Consider the following 19,941-nt stretch of genomic DNA (forward strand, 5'->3'; position numbering starts at 1 on the left):
GATTGTTTTCCCTGGAGATGTGTTTAAAATAGTTTAAAACACTGCTTAATGTTGAAGGGAAAGGGCTGGTGGAAATTCCTGGCAAATCCTTTCCTAAATTTGCAGATGTGCAAACAGAAACACGATGCAGATCTCAGAGTGATGCTATAATGATACTGGGCAATTTATCTCGGAGCTGCCATCCCACAAAAAGCAGGAATTTCAAAGCACAAAAAGCAGGAATTTCAGCTGGTTTTAGCAAAGCAGCGGTACCTGAATGTGACAATAGATGGAGCTGTCTGCGAGAGAAGTAACCCTCTTTGCCAGCTCATTTTTCCTGCGGCTTTTAAAGCACAGCTTCCACGCTTGGCCTCATTGTCATATTCACGGTGCTGATTTCACCGTGCCACGAAGGGCAGGCTGCAGTGGACTCCACTTTACTTATCAGTGGCCCATTTTCTATCTCACCCCACGTTAAAATCTGGCAGAGTCAAGCTCCCTGCACTTAACAGCAAAGCTGTGAAGTTATTACTGACAGAGAAAAGGGTTAGATGGGATATTGGGAAAGAATTCCTCCCTGTGAGAGTGGGCAGGCCCTGGCACAGGGTACCCAGAGAAGCTGTGTCTGCCCCTGCATCCCTGGCAGTGTCCAAGGCTGGATGGGGCTTGGAGCAGCCTGGGATAGTGGAAGATGTCCCTGTCCATGGCAGGGGGTGGCACTGGATGGGCTTTGAGGTCCTTTCCACCCCAAACCATTCTGGGATTCTATGAATACAAATTCATGCTGTAATATGGAATCATGGAATGGGTCAAATCAAAAGGGACCACAAAGGGTCATCTGGTCCCACCCTCCTGCTCCCAGGCAAAGACTCCTTCTGAGAGAGCTGGGTGCCAACTGATGCCAGCACTCCTGGCACTGCACAAGCCATTGCACTGTCAAAACCCTCAAAATTATGGTGGTGACACCAGCTGGGGAGCCATCTGCTTCTTTCAATATCGCTGCGTTCAACTGGAAGTGTCAGGAGTGTGCCCCAGAATCCCTCACTAAATGCTCCAGAACCCTGAAATCATTTGTGATCACCCTCAGACTATGTGTCACCCTTTCCCTGCCCTCTGCATGGAAGATCACGTCTGTGAGGTGTGAAAAACATGGAAGTTTCCTGGTGCCCCCAGAGAGGCAGCAGGCAGGGTTACAAATAAAAGGCCTCCAAACAGAGCCCATCTTTCCCATGACCAGCTCCCCATGGAAGCAACCCTACCGGGACACGCTGCAGCTCCAGCAGGATGGCAGCCATGGAGTGGCACTCGCACTTCTCCAGGGCCACCATCTCTCCCTTGATCTCCAGGATGCGGCCCATGACCCCATCCAGCGCCTGCCGCACCGCTGCCCGCTTCTGCTGGTGCACCAGGTGGGCGTGGGCCTCGGCCAGCTTCCGCAGGATGGCCAGGTACTGCACGTAGGCAGTGGCCAGCATCTTCATCACCTGCTCAGGGTCCTCCTGGGGCTGCAGGAACTCCTCTCTCTCTCTCTGAAGCATGGTGTCCAGCTCTCTCTGGGTGTCTGCCCATATCTGGCAGTAAGTGCTGGTTGGGAAGAGGAGAATTTCGTGTCAGCCTGACGTGAGAGAAGGAGTGAGCACACAGAGCCAGGGCTCTGAGGGTGTGGATTTCTCACAGAGCAAGGCTGGAAGTGTCAGCCATTACATTTATAAGGAGGTTTTTTTGTGATGGTGTTTCTCATTTCAGGAAGAGATCATAATCTTGACTCCATGTTTCAGAAGGCTGATTTATTATTTTATTATATATATAGATATATTATATTAAAAGAAAATGATACATTAGAACTATACTAAAAGAATAGAAGAAAGGATTTCATCAGAAGGCTAGAAAAGAAAGGAATGGAATGATGATAAAATCTTGTGGTAGAGTCTTGTGGTAGAGTCCCAACACAGCTGGACCTGTGACTGGTCATCAAGTAGAAACAACTCACATGGACCAATCAAAGATGCACCTGTTGCATTCCACAGCAGCAGATAATTGTTGTTTTTCTTTTCCTCTGAGGCTTCTCAGCTTCTCAGGAGAAAAAATCCTAGCAAAGGATTTTTCAGAAAATATGTCTGTGACAGTTTTTAACTACAAAGTATTTTGAAAACCCTTAGCAGAAGATTCTGGATTTGTTTTATTAAAACAAGCTTAATACTTTAAAGCTTTCCAGCTTCATTCTAAAAGGCTTGAAGCATCCTTCAAGTGCTTGAAGTTACAATCCCCAACAGTGCCAGGAGTTTTATTCAGCTGTGCTAATTGAGAAGATGGTTTAATTGAAAAGGTGTCTCCCTCCAATGCCTTTTAATCGGCATTTTAATAGTCCTTCCTTCTTTTAATAGGGGGAAGGACTATTTGAAGCTCTGCACTTTTGGGATCTGGACCAATTTGTGTTTCTAAAGCTGTTCTGCCTTTCTGAAGAGGTTGCTTGGAGTTAACTGCAGGGTAAGGGAGGGGTTGGTGCAAATGCTGGAGTGAAGTTGGGGGCCTAATTCAAATGTGAGGTAAGGAAAATAATTTGATTTATTTCTGTGGTAGCAACTGTTGCACTCCAAGGAATTGCTAAATGTCTGCTCTGGTGGCTGTGGGATTATGTGGCATGGAAGCTGTCATCTCAGGCCATCTCCACTTCCAGGAGCAGTAATGCTGCTCACTTGGTAGTTTTGGTAGGAATAGGTGGAGTTCTAAGGTGAGCATGGACTGGCTGTCAGTGGCTTTTCATGTGAAAAGCAGATCAGAATGTCCTGGGCGATGAGCCTAAAGGAGCAAGAAATGAGCCATGAGGTTTTTATTCAGAGAAGAACTCAAAGAGCAGTTTTGTCATGGCAAGGTGTTAATAACACCTGTGGCAGTGAAGACACTTTTGGATCCTGTTCTCCTTTGCCAGATGCAGACTCTTGGCAGTGATAAGTGATAAAATCCTACGTCTTTGAAAATGCCTCTCTAGGAACAGAGCAAGGAAATTCCTTCAGCACTGAGCCATGGTTGTGTTGGGAGAAAACCAGTTCGTTCACACTGTCCTGCTGAGGGGAAAACAGTGGCTATGGAAACAGGGACAGCTGACTTGCTCCTTAATCCTAGGAATAAAGGCTTCAATGGTGCAATCTAGACCCATCCTTGCTGAACCAAGTTGCTGTTCCTAGAGCTTCTCAAAGAGGGATGAGAACAGCAAAAGGCCCTGCTGCTGTTAGATGAGCTTTGAGAGCAGACCTTGCACTGGGGGAGTGTTGGTTTATTTATCCTGACCAGAAAGCTGGACAGATGTTAGCATTGTTTGTGCATGACAATAAATGCTGGAGCTCTGTGAGCTGATCTTATCATTCCCAGTCCTGGAGGTCAGAGTGACCCAAGGCTTTTGCTGCAAGAGGCACGTGTGGGGTGGGACAGGACAAACTCCAGCCCCCGAGTGCCCCAAGTGTGGGGTGCCCTGGGTGGTGACAGGGCTGTGGGATTCCCTCCTGCAGTCAGCAAAAACACCAACAACCCAAAGCCTGCTATTGAATTTGCACCATTAACGTTTTAGAGGGCGTATTATACACTTCAGCTGACCTGGCTTTCTGCAGGATGCAGCTGGCCTTGCTTTTCCTAATGCTTCTGCAGCCCACCCAGCTCTTTCCCCTTCCCTTTTTTTCCTACTTCATTTACATCCCTCTGCACCACCCGTATCAGTCAATTGCAGCAATTAACCCAGGTGCAGGAGATAAACAGAACCAAGCCGGCCGAGGGGAGGAGATGGGGCCGAGCAAGGCCAGCAGAGCTGGAGCCAGGGCACGGAAGGATGTGAGGCATGCGGGTTTTCCAGCGAGGGAGGAAACGGCGCGCTGTCCTGCGTACTTTGTGTGATTTCTCACGGATAGGGCACAGCTTGTCAAACTCAGAGGAAGCCCTGCCCTGTGGGGTGTCCCCACAGCCATCCAGCTGATTGATGAGCCCTGGGGATGCTGGGGCTGGAGCCTTTCCCGTGCAGGTTGCTCTGTGCGCAGAGAAGTGACCGATTTACAATAATCTGCCTTCTCTGAGTGAGGAATGTCAAGTGGTTCCTCCTGCTGAGCCAGCTCATATCCAGTTTCTTTTTATATTGGGAATGGCTGGTGGAGGGAGGAGAGGAAGGGGCTGGAGGACCTTACCATGAGGCACTGCAGATAGGACATAATTGCTTCCATAAAGCATTAGTTTATCAGATAAGCACAGGGATGACTGCAGGCACGGTTGCTGGGGGTCAGATGTTAAGACTATGGATATTATGGGATGATTGTGGCTTTTGCAACACGAGGGCAAAAGAAAGGATGGGCCCACTGGAAAATATGAAGTGCTGAAGGAGAAGGTGGATGTGAAAGTGATAAATTTTTAGCTGATAACCCTATGTACCTGCTGTGTTCAGGGACCTGGCCCCCAAGTTTCTTAGGTGTGGGATAGGTACAGGCCAAGCAGAAATCTGATTTGAGTGTTGCACCCCTTCACCCTGGTTAAAAACTAGAGGACAGATGCACAAAACGGAATTAAAATTATTATTCCAGGTTTTACTGGTGCCCAAATGAGAGCCCGTCTGGACTAGTCTGAAGGGTGAGCTGTGCCTGGTGTTTAGAGCTCCTTTTGGGGGACTTGGCAGGGACTTTCAGCTTTAGAGACAAATGTGCTCAGGGGTAGTCAGGAGGAGTAACTTCAAGGTTATGCCTTAAAAGCAAAGGAGAGCACTGCCTCTCCTTGCCTGTGAATCAGACACTGTGTGATCCCTAAGTCCCTATTGGAATTTTTGCCTATTTGCTCAGTGTCCCTTTGCATTAAATTGTGAACTCCCTCAAAATTGCTTCCACACGCTGCAGGGGGAGGACAATGTAGCCTTGAATGCACTGGGTTTTTATTTACTGTGACTGGTCCACCTTGTAGGGTGTGCTCTGTTCTGAGCTGTCTGTGCCCAAGGATATTCCACCAGATTTAGGTTGGATTAGAGCCTCTAACTCACCTATTAGTGCAGGTAATGAGCCTAGCTTTCTTATTCAAGGCTTAAGAAAATAAAATCCTGGGAAAGAAAGCTGTCTTCTGATCTCTCTGTGCATACAGCACTGTAAGTAATGTTACAAATTGTCATAGCAACTCCCAAATAGGGGTGCTATGGGGGAAATAAGCAATGCTGTAATGGGATCAGGAAGAAGCACATCAAGTGACTGAACTCCAGAGTCCCCAGAGTGATTTCTGGCAGCTCACAGCTTGGAGGGAAGGTCAGAGCTTTAACTCCTCACTGATGTCCTTTCTCTTCACTCCCACAAAGTAGAAACAGAGACTAAAACATGGGTTTAAGAATTTCTTTTACCCATAACCTGATTGCCAGTTCAAAACTCACATATATTGCTCAAAATAAAGCCTGCTCTCCTTATTTAGAGTGAAGCTTAATAACATAGGGTTTTTCTCCTGCTGAAGTTACAAAGAGATGTTTAAAATCCTGCTAAATGGTATATGCCTTGTTTTGGCATTGTAGGGCCCTCTGAGTCTGCATGTTTGCTTGACCCATCTCTCCTAAGACTTGGAAAAGCTTCTTGGTTTGGAGTCCAGCTGAGGTGAGCCTGCTCACTGGTGCTGGACTGATTTAAAGGCTGAAGCATGCCCTTCTTGGAAGGGTTTGAGCTGAGCATGCAAACTGTCCCTCAGGCCACTCCTGAGCCAGGGCAAGAATCTGCCATCAGTGGGGTCACCTTTGTGTGCCTTTTCTTCTTCCCCCCAGAGCGTCTCTGTGTTCATTCACTGCCAAAGGGAACACTACCCCTGTTATTCCAGGACATGGCACAGCTTGTCTCTGGATTTGTGCATGGGCTGAACCCTGGCTTCTGTGCTGCCAGGTTTTTCTGGGCTGCCCTCAGCAATATCTCCTGCTTTCCCATGCTAAAGCTGCAGTGCAGTGCTGCCTGAGTCTCCCTGGTTTATCCTGATGGATGGAAGGAGGTGGAAGGCAAAACATTTGACTCTGACTCCAGCTTTCCTCGCCTCGTTTGGGAACTCCTGTGTGATTAAAGGAACTCTAAATTGTGTGTGTTAAAACGCTGCTGAAGGAACCTCTGCTGCCACTGCAAACCCACCTTGTATTTCTTTCTCAGAAATGGGACTGGGCTGTGCTGGGGGCTGGAGAAAGTGCCCCAGGGTTTGTGACAGCTCCTGGGATGTGGAGCAGGGCTTGAGGAGCCTGGCACAGGACACACAGGCAGCAGAGACAGAGATGCAGGGCTGGTGACAAGGAAGTGCACGCAGGGGCCACTGCTCAGGGTCCCCTGGCCACACTGGGAGCCTGACAGGTCAGGCATTGTGCTGAGCCCTGGGCAAACACGGGGGAGGGAGCCCTGCCCTGCAGCCTCTGGAAAATAAAGAAACAAGAGACAAAGGTTGGGAGGAGAAAGTGAGGCCCTGAGAGGAAAAAGGGTTTTTAATGCTGCTGCTGCTTTTTTTTTTTTTCTTCTCTCTTTCTAAAAATGACCAGGCTTAGGATGATGCTGGCTGATCCAGGTCAGCAGTTACCTGTTCCCTCACAGGTGTTGGGTGGTGATTACATTACAGGAGTAGCCCCCCCTTTTCTCTTTTGCCCTATTATAGGCAAACATTTTTTGTGTTGCAGAGGTGCAGGCATAATCCGAGATCAGTGTGGCCTTAGAACAAAACGTGTCTGAGTTCAAGAAGTGTTTAGACAATGCTCCCAGGCACAGGGTGGGGGTCCTGGGGTGTCCTGTGCAGGGCCAGCAGTTGGATCAATGGCCCTGGTGGGTCCCTTCCAACTCAGCACTGATCCTGTGAACCAAATTGCTTGAAATGTTGTTGGAATTAATTGCTGATTTCAAAGCCTTTAGCCTGCAGTCTGGAGCAGTTCAGGCTCATGAGCCTGTTTAAGCCTGCCTTGCTTCTAAAATAAGATTAGTCTCACAATTATGCCAAACTTCTCAGCTGGTGGTGAATGTGACTCTGCCAGATGACTTTTTAAGCAGGCTTGCTCCAGCCACGATGTTTTACAGAGTTGGAAGCATTTGGGGGAAAATAAAGGATAAACCTCAGTAGGCTTTGGTTGTGACAAGAGAAGAAAACACACAGCCTGCTGGCATTGTTAACGTGAACAGCTCTGTGCTTCTGTCATCTCCAATTTCAGTCCTGGGTACTATGACAGAAAGTGAAGGGGGAATAAAAGATTTGTGTGGCAGAAATGTAATGGGAAACTGCAGGGAAGGCAAGGAAGCAGCTCCATGGAGCAGCAGCAGCAACACACCTCAGCAGGTCTCAAGCACCTGCTCCAGCCAAACTCACAAGGCTGGCAGGAAAAAGAACTGTCTTCTTTCATGAGTTTTTTAAAAAAACAACGTTTTCCTAAATGACAAAGAAATTAAGGTGTGGGAAAAGCTATTTTGGGCTGTCAAATGCTCCAGAGGCTGCCCTCCTGTCCCTCAGCTCCTGCCTGGGCTGTGCCCTGGGCTGATCCCACAGCCTGGGCAGCAGGAAAGGGGGAATTCTGCCCCTCTGCCCTGCTCAGGTGAGACCCCACCTGCAGAGCTGTGTCCAGCCCTGGAGCCCAGCACAGGAAGGACCTGGAGCTGCTGGAGAGAGTCCAGAGGAGGCACCAGGATGAGCAGAGGGATGGGGCAGCTACATGGGGAAAGGCTGGGAGAATTGGGAATGCTGGAGAAGAGAAGCTTTGGGGTGACCTAACTGTGGCCTGCCAGTACCTGAAGGGAACCTGCAAGAAAGATGGACAGAGACTACTGACAAGGGCCTGGAGTGCCAGGAAAAGGGGGAATGGCTTCCCACTGCCAGAGGGCAGGGATAGATGGGATATTGGGAACAAATTTGTCCCTGTGAAGGTGAGGATGCCCTGGCACAGGTTTCCCAGAGAAGCTGTGGCTGCCCCTGGATCCCTGGAAGAGTTCAAGGCCAGGTTGGATGGGGCTTGGAGCAGCCTGGGATAGTGGAAGGTGTCCCTGCCCCTGGCAGGAGATGAGCTTCAAGGTCCCTTCCCACCCCAAACTCTTCTGTGTCACATGAACAGCAGCCTCCTCTCCTTTGCAAGCAGAATTTTTCCTTCCAAGCAGGATTTGCCCATAACACACTTTACTGCTTCTGACAACAAAGTTTATTTCAGCTTTAACCATCCTGTATAATCTTTTTCTTTTTACCCCTCTCTTCCTTGGAAAAGGAAGGGGCAGTTACCCATCCAGCTGCCTACAATGCCAAGCATAAAGGGCTGTGTCTGGGTGCTGCTCTATCCCTGCCAGGAGCAGGAGGCTTTAGGCACAAAGCTGACACCATCTACTCAGTTTCCTGGAAAACTAGAGCCTTTTCTTTCCCTGTTTTACAGCACAAGTGCTGCTGGGATATTTCCACTGACAATGCTTTTTCCCAGAGGAGACACTGAAAGAGTAATACACAAGATCTTTCCCTACCTGCTCATTAAGGATGAAGGGAGGCACAGGAGGGAGTTGTAGCTTTGAGTCTTAGCTGTGATCAATTTGATCCTGTCTCTGATTTCCTGCCTTAACATAAGCAAGATGATGTGCTAATGCTCACCAGGGGTGGAAAGAGGGGCAAAGATGAATCTCTGACTGCTTGGGAGATGTATGAGAGAGAACATGCAAGGAATGCCCAGGAGGAAGCTAATAATTGTGGCGTTTGGTTGGAATTTGAAGAATATGGCCTGGGGCCAGACGCTGAATGAGGGGATAAAAAGAAATATTCAACAACGGACCAATGGCTGAATGAGGCTGGGGCCCCGTGGGAAGGGAATAGGATGTGATCACAGCATCAGAAACTGCATCGTAATGCAGCCACAGAACTGAGGGGGGACACGAGAGGGGATTAGAAGTTGCACTGACATTTTTTTCACATCTGGGTGTTGCAACCTTAATTTTCTTCAGCTGAGCCTCGGGGATGTGATGTAAAACAGAGAGCTCTGCTTTGGTTGTTTCTGTTGGAAGCGGGAAGGGAGATGCTCAGGATCTTGTCTTAGATCAATATTTAACCAGTGAATTAATATAAATTCTATTTGTGACACGAGATTAAATTTTAAAGCGCTTTGATTGTTTAAAGCTCCTTGGTGGCAGTGGCAAATGTCTTGTAGCTGATTAAAACCTGGCAGGAGTGCTAGCAGTGCCAAGGCTTGGCTTTGAACGTGTCTGGGCTAGGGCTGTCAGGGGCAAGGTAAGAAATCACTGGTCAGGATCCCAGGGGTCAAGGAGAGGGTAAACAAATCCATAAAAAAGGAGGAAACAGCAGGAAAACATAAATGCAGCAGCATCTCTGTGAATCTCCAGTGTCTGGAACAGAAGGTACATCTGCATGCAAATGGCTGGGGCTGAGTGCTTTGGGAAGTGAGATACCCCAGCACTTTTTAATCACCCTACACTGATGGCTCTGTTCCCTCCAGAGGGCTCAGACTGTCCCTGGAAAATCCCAGGCATGTCTGGACATGCTGACTTCTCCCTTGGCTGCCTGCTGCACTTAGTGACCCTAAGAGAGCATTGCTGCTCTCTGAGCACCCTCCCTGCCCTGACACAGCTTCCTGAGGCAGGGGAATGACACCTGCTGCTTTAGCCCACACCTCTGAGAATCACAGCACCCGGAGAGTGCTGAACATGCCTCAGAACCCAAGGTTTAGCTCAAGGAAAGCTGTGTAGCAGTCCTGTTTCTGAAGAACCAAAGCTCTTTCTCCTTGCCCCCTTTCATTATTGTCTCTCTGTCTCACTGCCTTCAGTTAAGGCAGGCTGTGGTAATTCACTTTTGTCATGTGGCATTTAAAATACCTTGGACATGGCCTCAAGTTGCACCAGGGAAGGTTTAGAGAAGAACAGAATCCCAGAATGGTCTGGGTTGGAAGGGAGCTCAAAGCTCATCCCATCCCAACCCCTGCCATGGGCAGGGACACCTTCTACTATCCCAGGCTGCTCCCAGCCCTGTCCAGCCTGGCCTTGGGCACTGCCAGGGATCCAGGGGCAGCCACAGCTGCTCTGGGCACCCTGTGCCAGGGCCTGCCCACCCTCCCAGGGGAGAATTTCTCCTCAATATCCCATCTTTACCTGCCCTCCTGCTTAAGGCCATTCCTCCTTGTCCTATTACTTTATACCTGTGTGAAAAGTCCCTCTCCAGCCTTCTTATCAACCCCACTGGGAATTAGCTACTGAGAGGACACAGGATAGACTGGATAGTAACAAAAAGTTCTTCATGGAAAGAAGAAGGTGGTGGAGGCCCCATCCCTGGATGGATTTAAAAGCCATTTGGATGTGACACCTGGGCACTTGGGTTAGTGGTGGCCTTGGCAGTGCTGGGTTAAGGCTTGGACTTGATGATCTCAGAGGGCTTTTCCAACCTAAACAACTCTGATTTATGGTACACAGCCAGCATAACCTCACTGCAACCAACCACCTTAACAGCAGCCTTTGAGATCCAACTCTGGCTTGTTTAGGAAGGGCTGGATTAGCCCAGCTGTAAATCCTGTGCTGTGCACAGCTACAGTGTTATTACAGCAACCAGAGCCAAGGAGCTTCAACACCAAACTGGAGTCCCTGAGCAGCACCTTGCTCAGAAACAGGAGTGGATGTGTGTTCTTGTCATGTGGCGTGGGCATATGATCCTGTTTATATGGATTTGCTGTTCAGTGCTGGCAATGCCATAGGAAATGCTAAAATCCCTGTCTCTGTTAAAATTAAACTGAGCCAAACCAGTTGAAGCACAAGTGTTTTTTCCAGCTACGCTCAGTTTGACTCCTTTGGTGTTAATCTGGCTCAAATAACAGCAGCCATGATTCAGAGACTGGGTAGGAATGACAGATTCTGAGATAACTCTGAAGAAGAGGTCAAATGCTGCTTTTGTGGGGTTTTTTTCTTTCTTCCTTTATCTCTTTTTTTTTTTTTTTCTTTTAAAGAGCACAATTCAGACAACTCTCCACTACCCTGTGAACTTCAGTTAACTGATTCCATGAGAGTGTTAGGCAGGATTTATACAAGCCCTGCAGTGAATCCACCAGGGATCTAACCAAGCTCTCCTCCAACTGCAGGCTGAGCTGGGTCTGTCCTTGGACACAGCCCCCAGACAGTCTCTGCCCTGCCCTTGGGGATGTTGTTCCTCATTCCTTTCACCTTCCTCTCCTGAACCAAGGAGCTGCCTGGCTGGAAAGCAGTGGAGAAGTATCTGGCTGGGGCTACCAATGTGTGGAGGCAAAAGTGGAGAAAAGAAGGCTGGAGAAAACAATCTCAGGGGAAACCTTATTGCTCTCTGCAGCTGCCTGTGGTCAGCTGGGGCTCAGCCTCTTTTCCCAGGCAACAAGCACCAGGATAAGAGGAAATGGCCCCAAGTTAAGCCAAGAAGGTTCAGATTGGTTATTAGGAAAAGGTTTTTCACTGAAAAGAGTAGTTAAGCATTGGAACAGGCTGCCCAGGGGAACAGTGTCCCAGGTGTCACATCCATCCCTGGAAGCAGATGTGGCATTTAATGCTATGTTTTGGTTGAAGGCTGGACTTGGTGATTTTGCAAGTCTTGTCCAACCTTAACAGCTCAATGAAACCCAAAGTGTTGGTGACAAGGAGAGCTGCTCTGGTTCTGAATTTGGAAGGATGGTTTAGGATCTGAGGGTGTTTTCCCTGGCAAAAAGCTGTGAGTTTGGAAATGGGATACTGGGTAAAAGAAGCAGTGGGCTTTGAGGTTGGTACCACTGATGCCAGAGGAGGGAGACCATGGGAAAGATGCCAGGAAAGGCTTTGCTCACAACCTGCTGGGACAGCAGTTTGGATATGGTCAGGTTTGGGTGTCAAGGAGAGGAGCAGAAGGAGGTAGCAAAACCTCCCCAAGGTTTTCTATTTTTTTTTCCCTAATGCACTAATATTCAGTGAACTTAAATATGCCATACCCAGCTTGGAACTGGGAAAAAGAGCCTCCACAAACTGGGCTGTGCTGCTGGAGCTGGGAGCAGCAAACAGCACAACAGCGAGGGATAATATTATGGAAGATGCTCACAGTTTAGCTCCCAGCACCACAGCACATTATTATTAATAACAGAAATAATACTTGCTGGGCTTGGAGTGATGTTTCTGGGGCAGTGAGCACAGCTCTTTGCAGGCACTTTGATCCAATGCCGTCATTGTCTGGTTTTTGCAGACAAACTTGTAAAGCTTTGCACTGTGCTAAAATTACTGGGGGGAAACAAGACACGATGTGGGCTCTAAGAGAGAGGAACCTTTTGCACAAAGGGTCCGAGTAAATAACATTAACATTTGCCTGGTTTTCCTGTGAGGACGCGGTCACTTTGTGGGGTGCACTCGCCTCCCCCCGGGCTGTATCTCACCCCTCTGAGGGCATTTTCTCAAACATGAGCTGGAAGAGAGAGGAACCTTTTGAACAAAGGGTCTGAGGGAATAATTTCAGTATTTGCCCGGCTTTCCTGAGAGGATGCGGTGGCTTTGTGGGTGCACCTGCCCGCCTCCCCCCGGGCCGTGTTTCCCCCCTCTGAGGGCATTCTCGCCTCAGCCCCGCTACAGCCCCGGGCTACTCACGCCTGGGACATGCTGAGCACCGAGAGCCGCACCGGCACCGAGGGGGAGCCCGTGTCGAGGGGAACCGAGCCCGAATCCCGCTGGGCCGACACCGACACGTCCCTGGAGCCCCGGGGCACCGAGGCCGAGTCCCGCTGGGCCGGCACCGACACCGGCACGGGCCCGGCCCGAGCCGCCCGCGGCCGCGGCGTTGCCTTGGACACGGCCGGGGGGGCCGAGCCCTGCCCGCAGCTTCTTCTCCGAGCCAAGGGAGCTGCAGGCCTTCCGCCTTCTTTTTTCCACCTTTTTCTGCCCGCAGAATCGCGGGGTGGTTTGGGTCGGAAAGGAGCTCAAAGCCCATCCAGTGCCACCCCTGCCATGGGCAGGGACTCCCAGCCCTGTCCAGCCTGGCCTTGGGCACTGCCAGGGATCCAGGGGCAGCCACAGCTGCTCTGGGCACCCTGTGCCAGGGCCTGCCCACCCTCACAGGGAACAATTTCTTCTCTTAATCTGATCTAAATATCTCCTTTTTTACTTTAAAACCGTCCCTCGTTGCTATCAGTATCACGCCTCCCACTCCCTTAGTTTTGGTTTTTGCCCCGAGAGTTTCATTCCCAGCCCCCCATTACTTTCACCTCCCCATTAGTTTCCTTCACTCCCCTTTCTTTGCCTCACTTTATTTTCCTTTTTTCTCCCTTTCTTATATCTTCCTTCCCCCCTCCCCCTTTCACCCTTTCCTTTATTTTCCTTCCCTCCCTCCATGTATTTTTCCTTTTCCCCCCTTTCCTATATTTCCTTTTCTCCCCTTTCCTATATGTTCCTATCCCTTTCCTGTACTTTCCCCCCCTTTTCTTCCCTTTTCCTATATTTTTTCTCTTTCCTCCTTATTTTTTTTTACTTTCCCCCCTCCCTGTTATTTCCTTCTCCCACCAAGGGCTTGTCCCTGTTGCATTCACATTTTTCCTCTTTCTTCTTATTTCTTTCCCTATTGAGGCAACTTTCTAGTGGTCTTCCATTCCCTTAGGACTTAAAAAACCAATTTAGAGGACAGGATTACAGCACAGATTTTGGGAGGGGGGGAGATGCACTTATCCACAGAGCCAGTGAGAAGGAAAAAAACAAGAAGTTTGGGACAATAAGTAAAGTTTTGCCAGTGATCATATTTTTTTTACACAAATTTCTGTATGCTTGCATTCCTTTTCTTTGTTCCCCCCCTCCTTTTTTTTTTCTCCCATTGAAGCCCCAGCTCACATAATTAGGTGAGACTCTTGGCTATCAAGTTTTTGAAATAAAGTTTCTAGCCCTCCCTGGTTTTGGAGGAAAAGCTTGAAAACATGAATCTTGAAGACCATAATAAAAGCATCTAAGGATATTATTTTTCAAGCCATATGATGACTATGCCCACCACATCATTTCTTTAAGTGTATAGGATCAGTGGGGGGGTTTTGGGAGAACTTGTTGCATTTTCTTTGTGCTGAGGTTGGAAAATGCTGTAAAATCAGCTTGTAATTTTCAATGTTAATATCAAAGTGGTTCTTCACGCTGAAATTAACATGGGAAATTTGTCTGCTTCCTTCCAGTGCCTGATCCTCATCCTCCTGCCGGTCAGGAGGGTCTCAAAAGCAGTAAGTAACTTGTATTTTGTTCCTTTTTTAATAAAATATTCCAGTCTTTGCAACCCAAATAGGAACCTTGCATTTTTATTTCCATTGATGCTGGCATCTGTACGCCGCTTCTGATGCCAAACTGTGCTTTTTTCAGCCAAAAGTTTTACCTGCAGGGTCCCAGCAGCGCTGTCTCCATCAGCGTGTGTGGTTTTAAGGACTGATCGACCTATTGCATGTGTTTGCAATAAAGAAGTAGGAAGATTTCTGAAGCAGTTGAAATGAAAGCACCAAGATGGCTTGATACGATGTGGATGTTAATTATTAATCTGAATTTATTGCCCTCTGTTAGCACCCTCGGTGTCACAGTACACAAGATTGTTGTTGTAATAATGATGAAATAATACTCATTGCTCACTTCCCCACCTGCCTTCTCCACTCTCCAACCCCCCTAAAAAAAGTTGGAGGAAAGCAAATGTCTTCCTTTTAAAAATGGGAAATTGAGCTACAAAGAAGCTTAAGTGATGTACATGAGAGCATGCAGGGAGGCTGAGGGGATTTTCCTTTTCATCAGTTCATAGAGAACTCGGGAAAAAAATGAGTTGTGTTGCTGGGAAAAGTCATGAAGAAAAATAATTATGAAATGAGTAGAGTTGATTTTTATTTTTTCTTCCATGGGAAAGGAGCCTTTTTGGAGCTGAAATGGGAGCTGTGTATGACTGAGAGTGAGTAAATTGGTTTAGCCTAAGAAAATAGACATTTATAAACGGAGAAAGCAGGGAGTGGGAGATGTTCTCATTTCCAACAGGGTTCCAGTTGACTCCTTGAGCTTTTCAGTCATTTGGAGTGAGAGGACACAGGTCTGCCTGGGCTCTGATGTCCCCACAGCTCAGCCTGGAGCAAAGGAGGCTCAGGGGGGCCCTTGTGGCTCTGCACAGCTCCTGACAGGAGGGGACAGCCGGGGGGTCGGGCTGTGCTCCAGGGAACAGGGACAGGATGGAGGGAAATGGGCTCAAGCTGTGCCAGGGCAGGTTCAGGTTGGACATCAGCAGGAATTTCTCCATGGAAAGGTGCTCAGGCCTTGGAAGGGCCTGCCCAGGCAGCAGTGGAGTCCCCATCCCTTGGAGGTGTCCAAGGATCTCCTGGACATGGCTCTCAGTGCTTGGAGTTAGATGTCAAGGTGGGGATTGGTCACAGGTTGATGGACTTGATGATCTTGGAGGTGTTTTCCAACCAAAGTGATCCTGTGATTCTGTGCTCACTGCAGCTGAGGTCCAGGGGACCACTCATGGTCAGTCATGAAGCATCTCACTCTTTCCATTCTGGAATCACACATCTCCAATAATCCCTGCAGGCTCCAAACAGTCTGAGATGTCGAGGTAAGACCAGAGATTAAAGGGATTTGTAGTTGTTATCCCACTCATTGTACATTTTTTGTACAGCATCACTGGCCACTTCCTCCTCCAGCTCGTGTTGCATTAAAAACTCCAAGTGTGTTATTTGATCTATCCAGCAGGAACAGGGGATGGGTTTTGTACAGCCTGTGCCTTTTGGCATCTCTAATTCCTCAGGCTCTTGCAAACACAGGCTTAAAAGTCCTGCTGCCTTGGAAACTAGGTGCCATCATTTTTGAAAAAAAAAAATCTTTTATTACAAGCTTAAGAGGTGACTGTGAGCTTACAAAGGGGGTAAAACATAAAACTGGAGGGTCTTGTTCCTCTCAACGTGGGTCCCTGGCAAAGAGCTTAGTGCACCTGTCTGTTATTGAGGAGGGCTTAGGGAAAGCAAGCAACGTAATGAGAATAATGTTCTGCTTTTGCAACTTGTATTTCAAAGCACTTCCAGAGGTCTGGGCTGTCCCTCGAGGCGCAGGGTGGAAGGTGGAGTGGGTTTTTCCTGAGTGTTGCTGGCCCAGAGAGATGCAAAGGGAGAAGCTGTGGGTCAGGGCTTCCTCCTCCATCCGTGGTGGGCTGAGGCTTTGGGCCACCACTTGGGAGTCCAGCATTCTGTTTGCTGTGTGGCCACAGGGTGTGACACAAGTGTGACAGCCTGGGATGTAGTGTGGCATGTGCTCTGTGAGGCTGGGCAGCCACTAGCTGTGTGAAACTTTAACAGAGTGCTGGATTCTGCAGCTGGAATGGGGCAGCCCTGGAGGCAGGGCCACACTGGGGAGTGAAAGAGCAGCAGGGATCTGGAAGTGCTGGTCGATGGCCAGTTGGATCTGAGCCAGCGGTGCCTGGAGTCAGGAGGGACATCCCTGTCCTGGGGCATCACCCCAGCAGTGCCAGCCAGGCCAGGGAGGGCATTGTCCTGTCTGCTCTGGGCTGGGGCAGCCTCACCTCCTAACCTAAAGTGCTGGGGGCAGCTTTAGATAAGATCTAAAGCTGTTAGATGGTGTTCAAAGGAGAGACAGAAGATAGGGAAGGAGCAGCTGAGGGCACTTGGCTTGTTCAGCCTAGAGGAGACAGAGGACAGACCTCACCAGGGTCTGCAGCTTCCTCTGAAGGGGCTCTTGGGCACAGGGTGGGATTTTTGGGGTGTCCAGGCCCAGGAGTTGGACCTGATGATCCTTGTGGGTCCCTCTCATCCTGAAGGGCTCAACAGAAGAGCTCTCCCAGAAGGGAGAGATGGCTGTGACAGCAGTTACAGCAGGATAGCTGTCCCCAAATGGGGACCTGGTTCCAGCTGAGTTGCACAGCAAACCTGTGAGTCTGGAAAGTGAGAAGCAGGACCTTGTGATGGGCAAGCCTGGGGAGTTGTTGCTCAGGGCTTCACAGAATCCCAGAATGGTCTGGGTTGGAAGGGAGCTCAAAGATCATCCCATCCCACCCCCTGCCATGTGCAGGGACACCTTCCACTGTCCCAGGCTGCTCCAATCCCTGTCCAACCTGGCCTTGGACACTTCCAGGGATGCAGGGGCAGCCACAGCTTCTCTGGGCACTCTGTGCCAGGGTCTGCCCACCCTCACAGGAACAATTCCTTCCCATTATCCCACCTAATCTTGCCCTTTTTCAGTTTAAAACCATTCCCCCTTGCCCTGGCACTCCAGGCCCGTGTCCAAAGTTCCTCTTTAGATCTCTTGGAGCTTCTTTAGGGCTCTGAGGTCTCCCTGGAACTTTCTCTTCTCCAGGTGAACACCCCCAGCTCACCCAGCCCACCTTTGTAGGAGGGCTGCTCCCTCCCTCTGACCTTGACTTCCTTGCAGGTGCATGTTTGGTTTTCCTTTAGGCTTGGATGGAAATGTTTAAAGGAGCTCTGGGTGCCCCTTTGCAAACCTTGGGGACTGGAGTCACCCTTGTGGCCTCAAGTGCTGGCTTCCAGCTCACGGTGACACCTACGAGGGGTGGCTCTGCCAGCTGGGCTGCTCTGACCACTGCATTCAGCCTTGTGACCAGTGGCTGGGCTATTTTTCCCAGTTAACATGGACTCCTGGATCTCCAGGAGGTTTGCTGCTTACTTCCAGGCTATTTTTTCCCAGTTAACATGGACTCCTGGATCTCCAGGAGGTTTGCTGCTTACTTCCAGGATATTTTTCCCAGTTAACATGGACTCCTGGATCTCCAGGAGGTTTGCTGCTTACTTCCAGGATATTTTTCCCAGTTAACATGGATTCCTGGATCTCCAGGAGGTTTGCTGCTTACTTCCAGGTTTTTTTTTTCCCAGTTAACATGGACTCCTGGATCTCCAGGAGGTTTGCTGCTTACTTCCAGACTATTTTTCCCAGTTAACATGGACTCCTGGATCTCCAGGAGGTTTGCTGCTTACTTCCAGGATATTTTTTTCCCAGTTAACATGGACTCCTGGATCTCCAGGAGGTTTGCTGCTTACTTCCAGACTATTTTTCCTAGTTAACATGGACTCCTGGATCTCCAGGAGGTTTGCTGCTTACTTCCAGGCTAAGTGAAGGGGATTTGTCAGCATTCAGGTCCTTTAGACTTTGATATAACAGTGTGTTCATCAGGCCCGAGTGTGATACATGGAGGAGGAGGATTGCAGCAGAATTAGAAGGTATAAAGTTCAAATCTAATTTGAAGAATTTTCCCTCTATCACTTAAATGTGGGAAATGTTCCTGTGGCTTCAGGGATAAAATGTCACACTTCATAAGGAGCATGCGTTTTAAATCTCAGCCAGATATTAAGTGCCGTGTGCTGCACTCCACTTCTCTCTTTGTTAAAAAGCAAAACCCCAAATCATCTCTCCTGAAAGAGTGTTGTTTGATAAAATTAAAGCTTTCCAAAGAAGCTGGTTCAAACAGTGCCAGCTCTGTATCATTATGACACAACAGGGAGTGGATTGATTTTATTCTGTCTTGACAACAGTTCGTCAGCACTCAGCTATTTAATTATATAGGATGCTGTTCCTAAAGATGCCTACAGCATCAAGAGAGCAGTCAATACAGACTGGCAACACACACCAGATGTTTTTTGGGTGAGAAAGAAACAGAAAAAGGGACCAGACTTGGGCTTCTGGCAATTATCCAAGTAATTTGTAAGCAGACGTTTTAGGACATTGGTTGGCTTGAATGTTTGGCTTCGGCTCAGGAGTTTTTAATAAATTCACACAAACCCTCTGTCAAGCTTTAGTCACTTATAGGGGCAAAGTTCACTTCTGTATCATCCTGCAACCCAAATATTGGAAATAAGTAGCATTTCTTGTGAAGATATATTCAGTATGGCATGTGGAATGACACTTCTAGACAGACCCTTTTCAGTTCTGCTAAGATATACAGAGCCTCTGACCACTTCCTCACTGTACAGGCTCACCATCAGCAATCTGAAGTGCTTTATGTGCTTTTCTCATGATTTTGATGGAAAAATGACAAAGTTTGGGTGTTAACACTGGCTTATGTGCACATTAATCGCTGAAAGCTTCAAGAAATTCTCCACAAACACTGAACAGCCTCAGCTGCTGTCTGCTCCCTCCAGCTGCAGTGGGATTTTAGCTGACCCAAGCTCCCATGTCTCATGCTGTGGCCAACAGGAGGTTTGGTGGGACCAGCTGGAGAGCCCTGGGTTGGTGAGAAATCAGAACAGCAATTTGTAATTTGCTTTCCATGGCCTAAAGGGGAGGAAGATGCTGGTCTCTGTTTATTCCTGTGCTGTTTGATGTTCTTCCTGCTCATGAAAAAAGAGCTGTGAGGTGTTATCATGAATTTACAGGGCAGTAGTCTGGGCTTCAGCCATCCTACTCCGTGCACAGGGCACAGAGACTGCTGGAAAGTCCTTTGTACTCCTGCTGGTGTCTCTGAGCATGACCAGGGTGCAGAAGACCACGAATCAGGGGCAGTGGAAGCAGCTCAACTCTTCAGAGGTCAGGTCTGTATCAGCAAGATCCCCTTCCAGACCTGACTGAGGGGAAGCATTTGAGCTCTGGGACTTGAAGTGTTTAAAGCCAGAAGTAAGAGTGACTCAGGGCTGGAGGAGAAGGGGATGTTTGCCATCTGCTTTAGCAGTTCATTCCTCAGAAAAGGAGGAGGAATTCATCTGCTATTCGTGCACGTAGGCAGTTGTTTCATTGTGTTTTGTTTTGTTTTCCCTCCCACTCTTCAGTAAAACACCTGTTGAGTTAATCCTCTTTGACTCAGCTCAAAAGCAAGGAAGTCAAACTCCATGAGAGGCTGAGCAGCTCAGCTCTCATTCCCCCAGGTTTCTGAGGGGGGGGCTCTAACTGGTGTGTTTTGAAGGCTTCCAGAAGTGAAAATGTAAAGGGAGGACATGAAGTGAGGGAACACTTAATTGCTGGACCTAAGAATGACTTGAGTCACAAAGTGTTAGTCTGGAAGGCAGAGATGCCTTGGAGCTTCCCAAGCTGTTCTTAAGGATGGTGAGAA

The 19,941-nt window shown here is 48.6% G+C and overlaps 1 protein-coding gene across 3 annotated transcripts in view; it reads right to left on the reverse strand.

The window, feature by feature from the left end:
- The window catches only part of IQCA1 (IQ motif containing with AAA domain 1), a 107,509-nt gene extending 94,627 nt beyond the window's left edge, over nt 1-12,882 (reverse strand). For 2 of the 3 annotated variants that reach the window (XM_071418313.1, XM_071418312.1), the window contains exons 1-2: nt 12,560-12,882; nt 1,239-1,563 (exon numbers count right to left, since the gene is read on the reverse strand). In XM_071418313.1, the coding sequence (XP_071274414.1) occupies nt 1,239-1,563; nt 12,560-12,867 (633 nt within the window). In that variant the 5' untranslated portion in view covers nt 12,868-12,882. Of the gene's footprint in view, nt 1-1,238; nt 1,564-12,527 lie in introns of all 3 variants that reach the window. The other variant, XM_071418314.1, reaches the window with a different exon arrangement.
- Between the last annotated feature and the right edge of the window lie 7,059 nt (nt 12,883-19,941).

This window comes from Agelaius tricolor, unplaced genomic scaffold (assembly GCF_023055355.1).
Source record: "Agelaius tricolor isolate 1412-34295 unplaced genomic scaffold, bAgeTri1.0.p SCAF_83, whole genome shotgun sequence".
Classification (NCBI taxonomy): Eukaryota; Metazoa; Chordata; class Aves; order Passeriformes; family Icteridae; genus Agelaius; species Agelaius tricolor.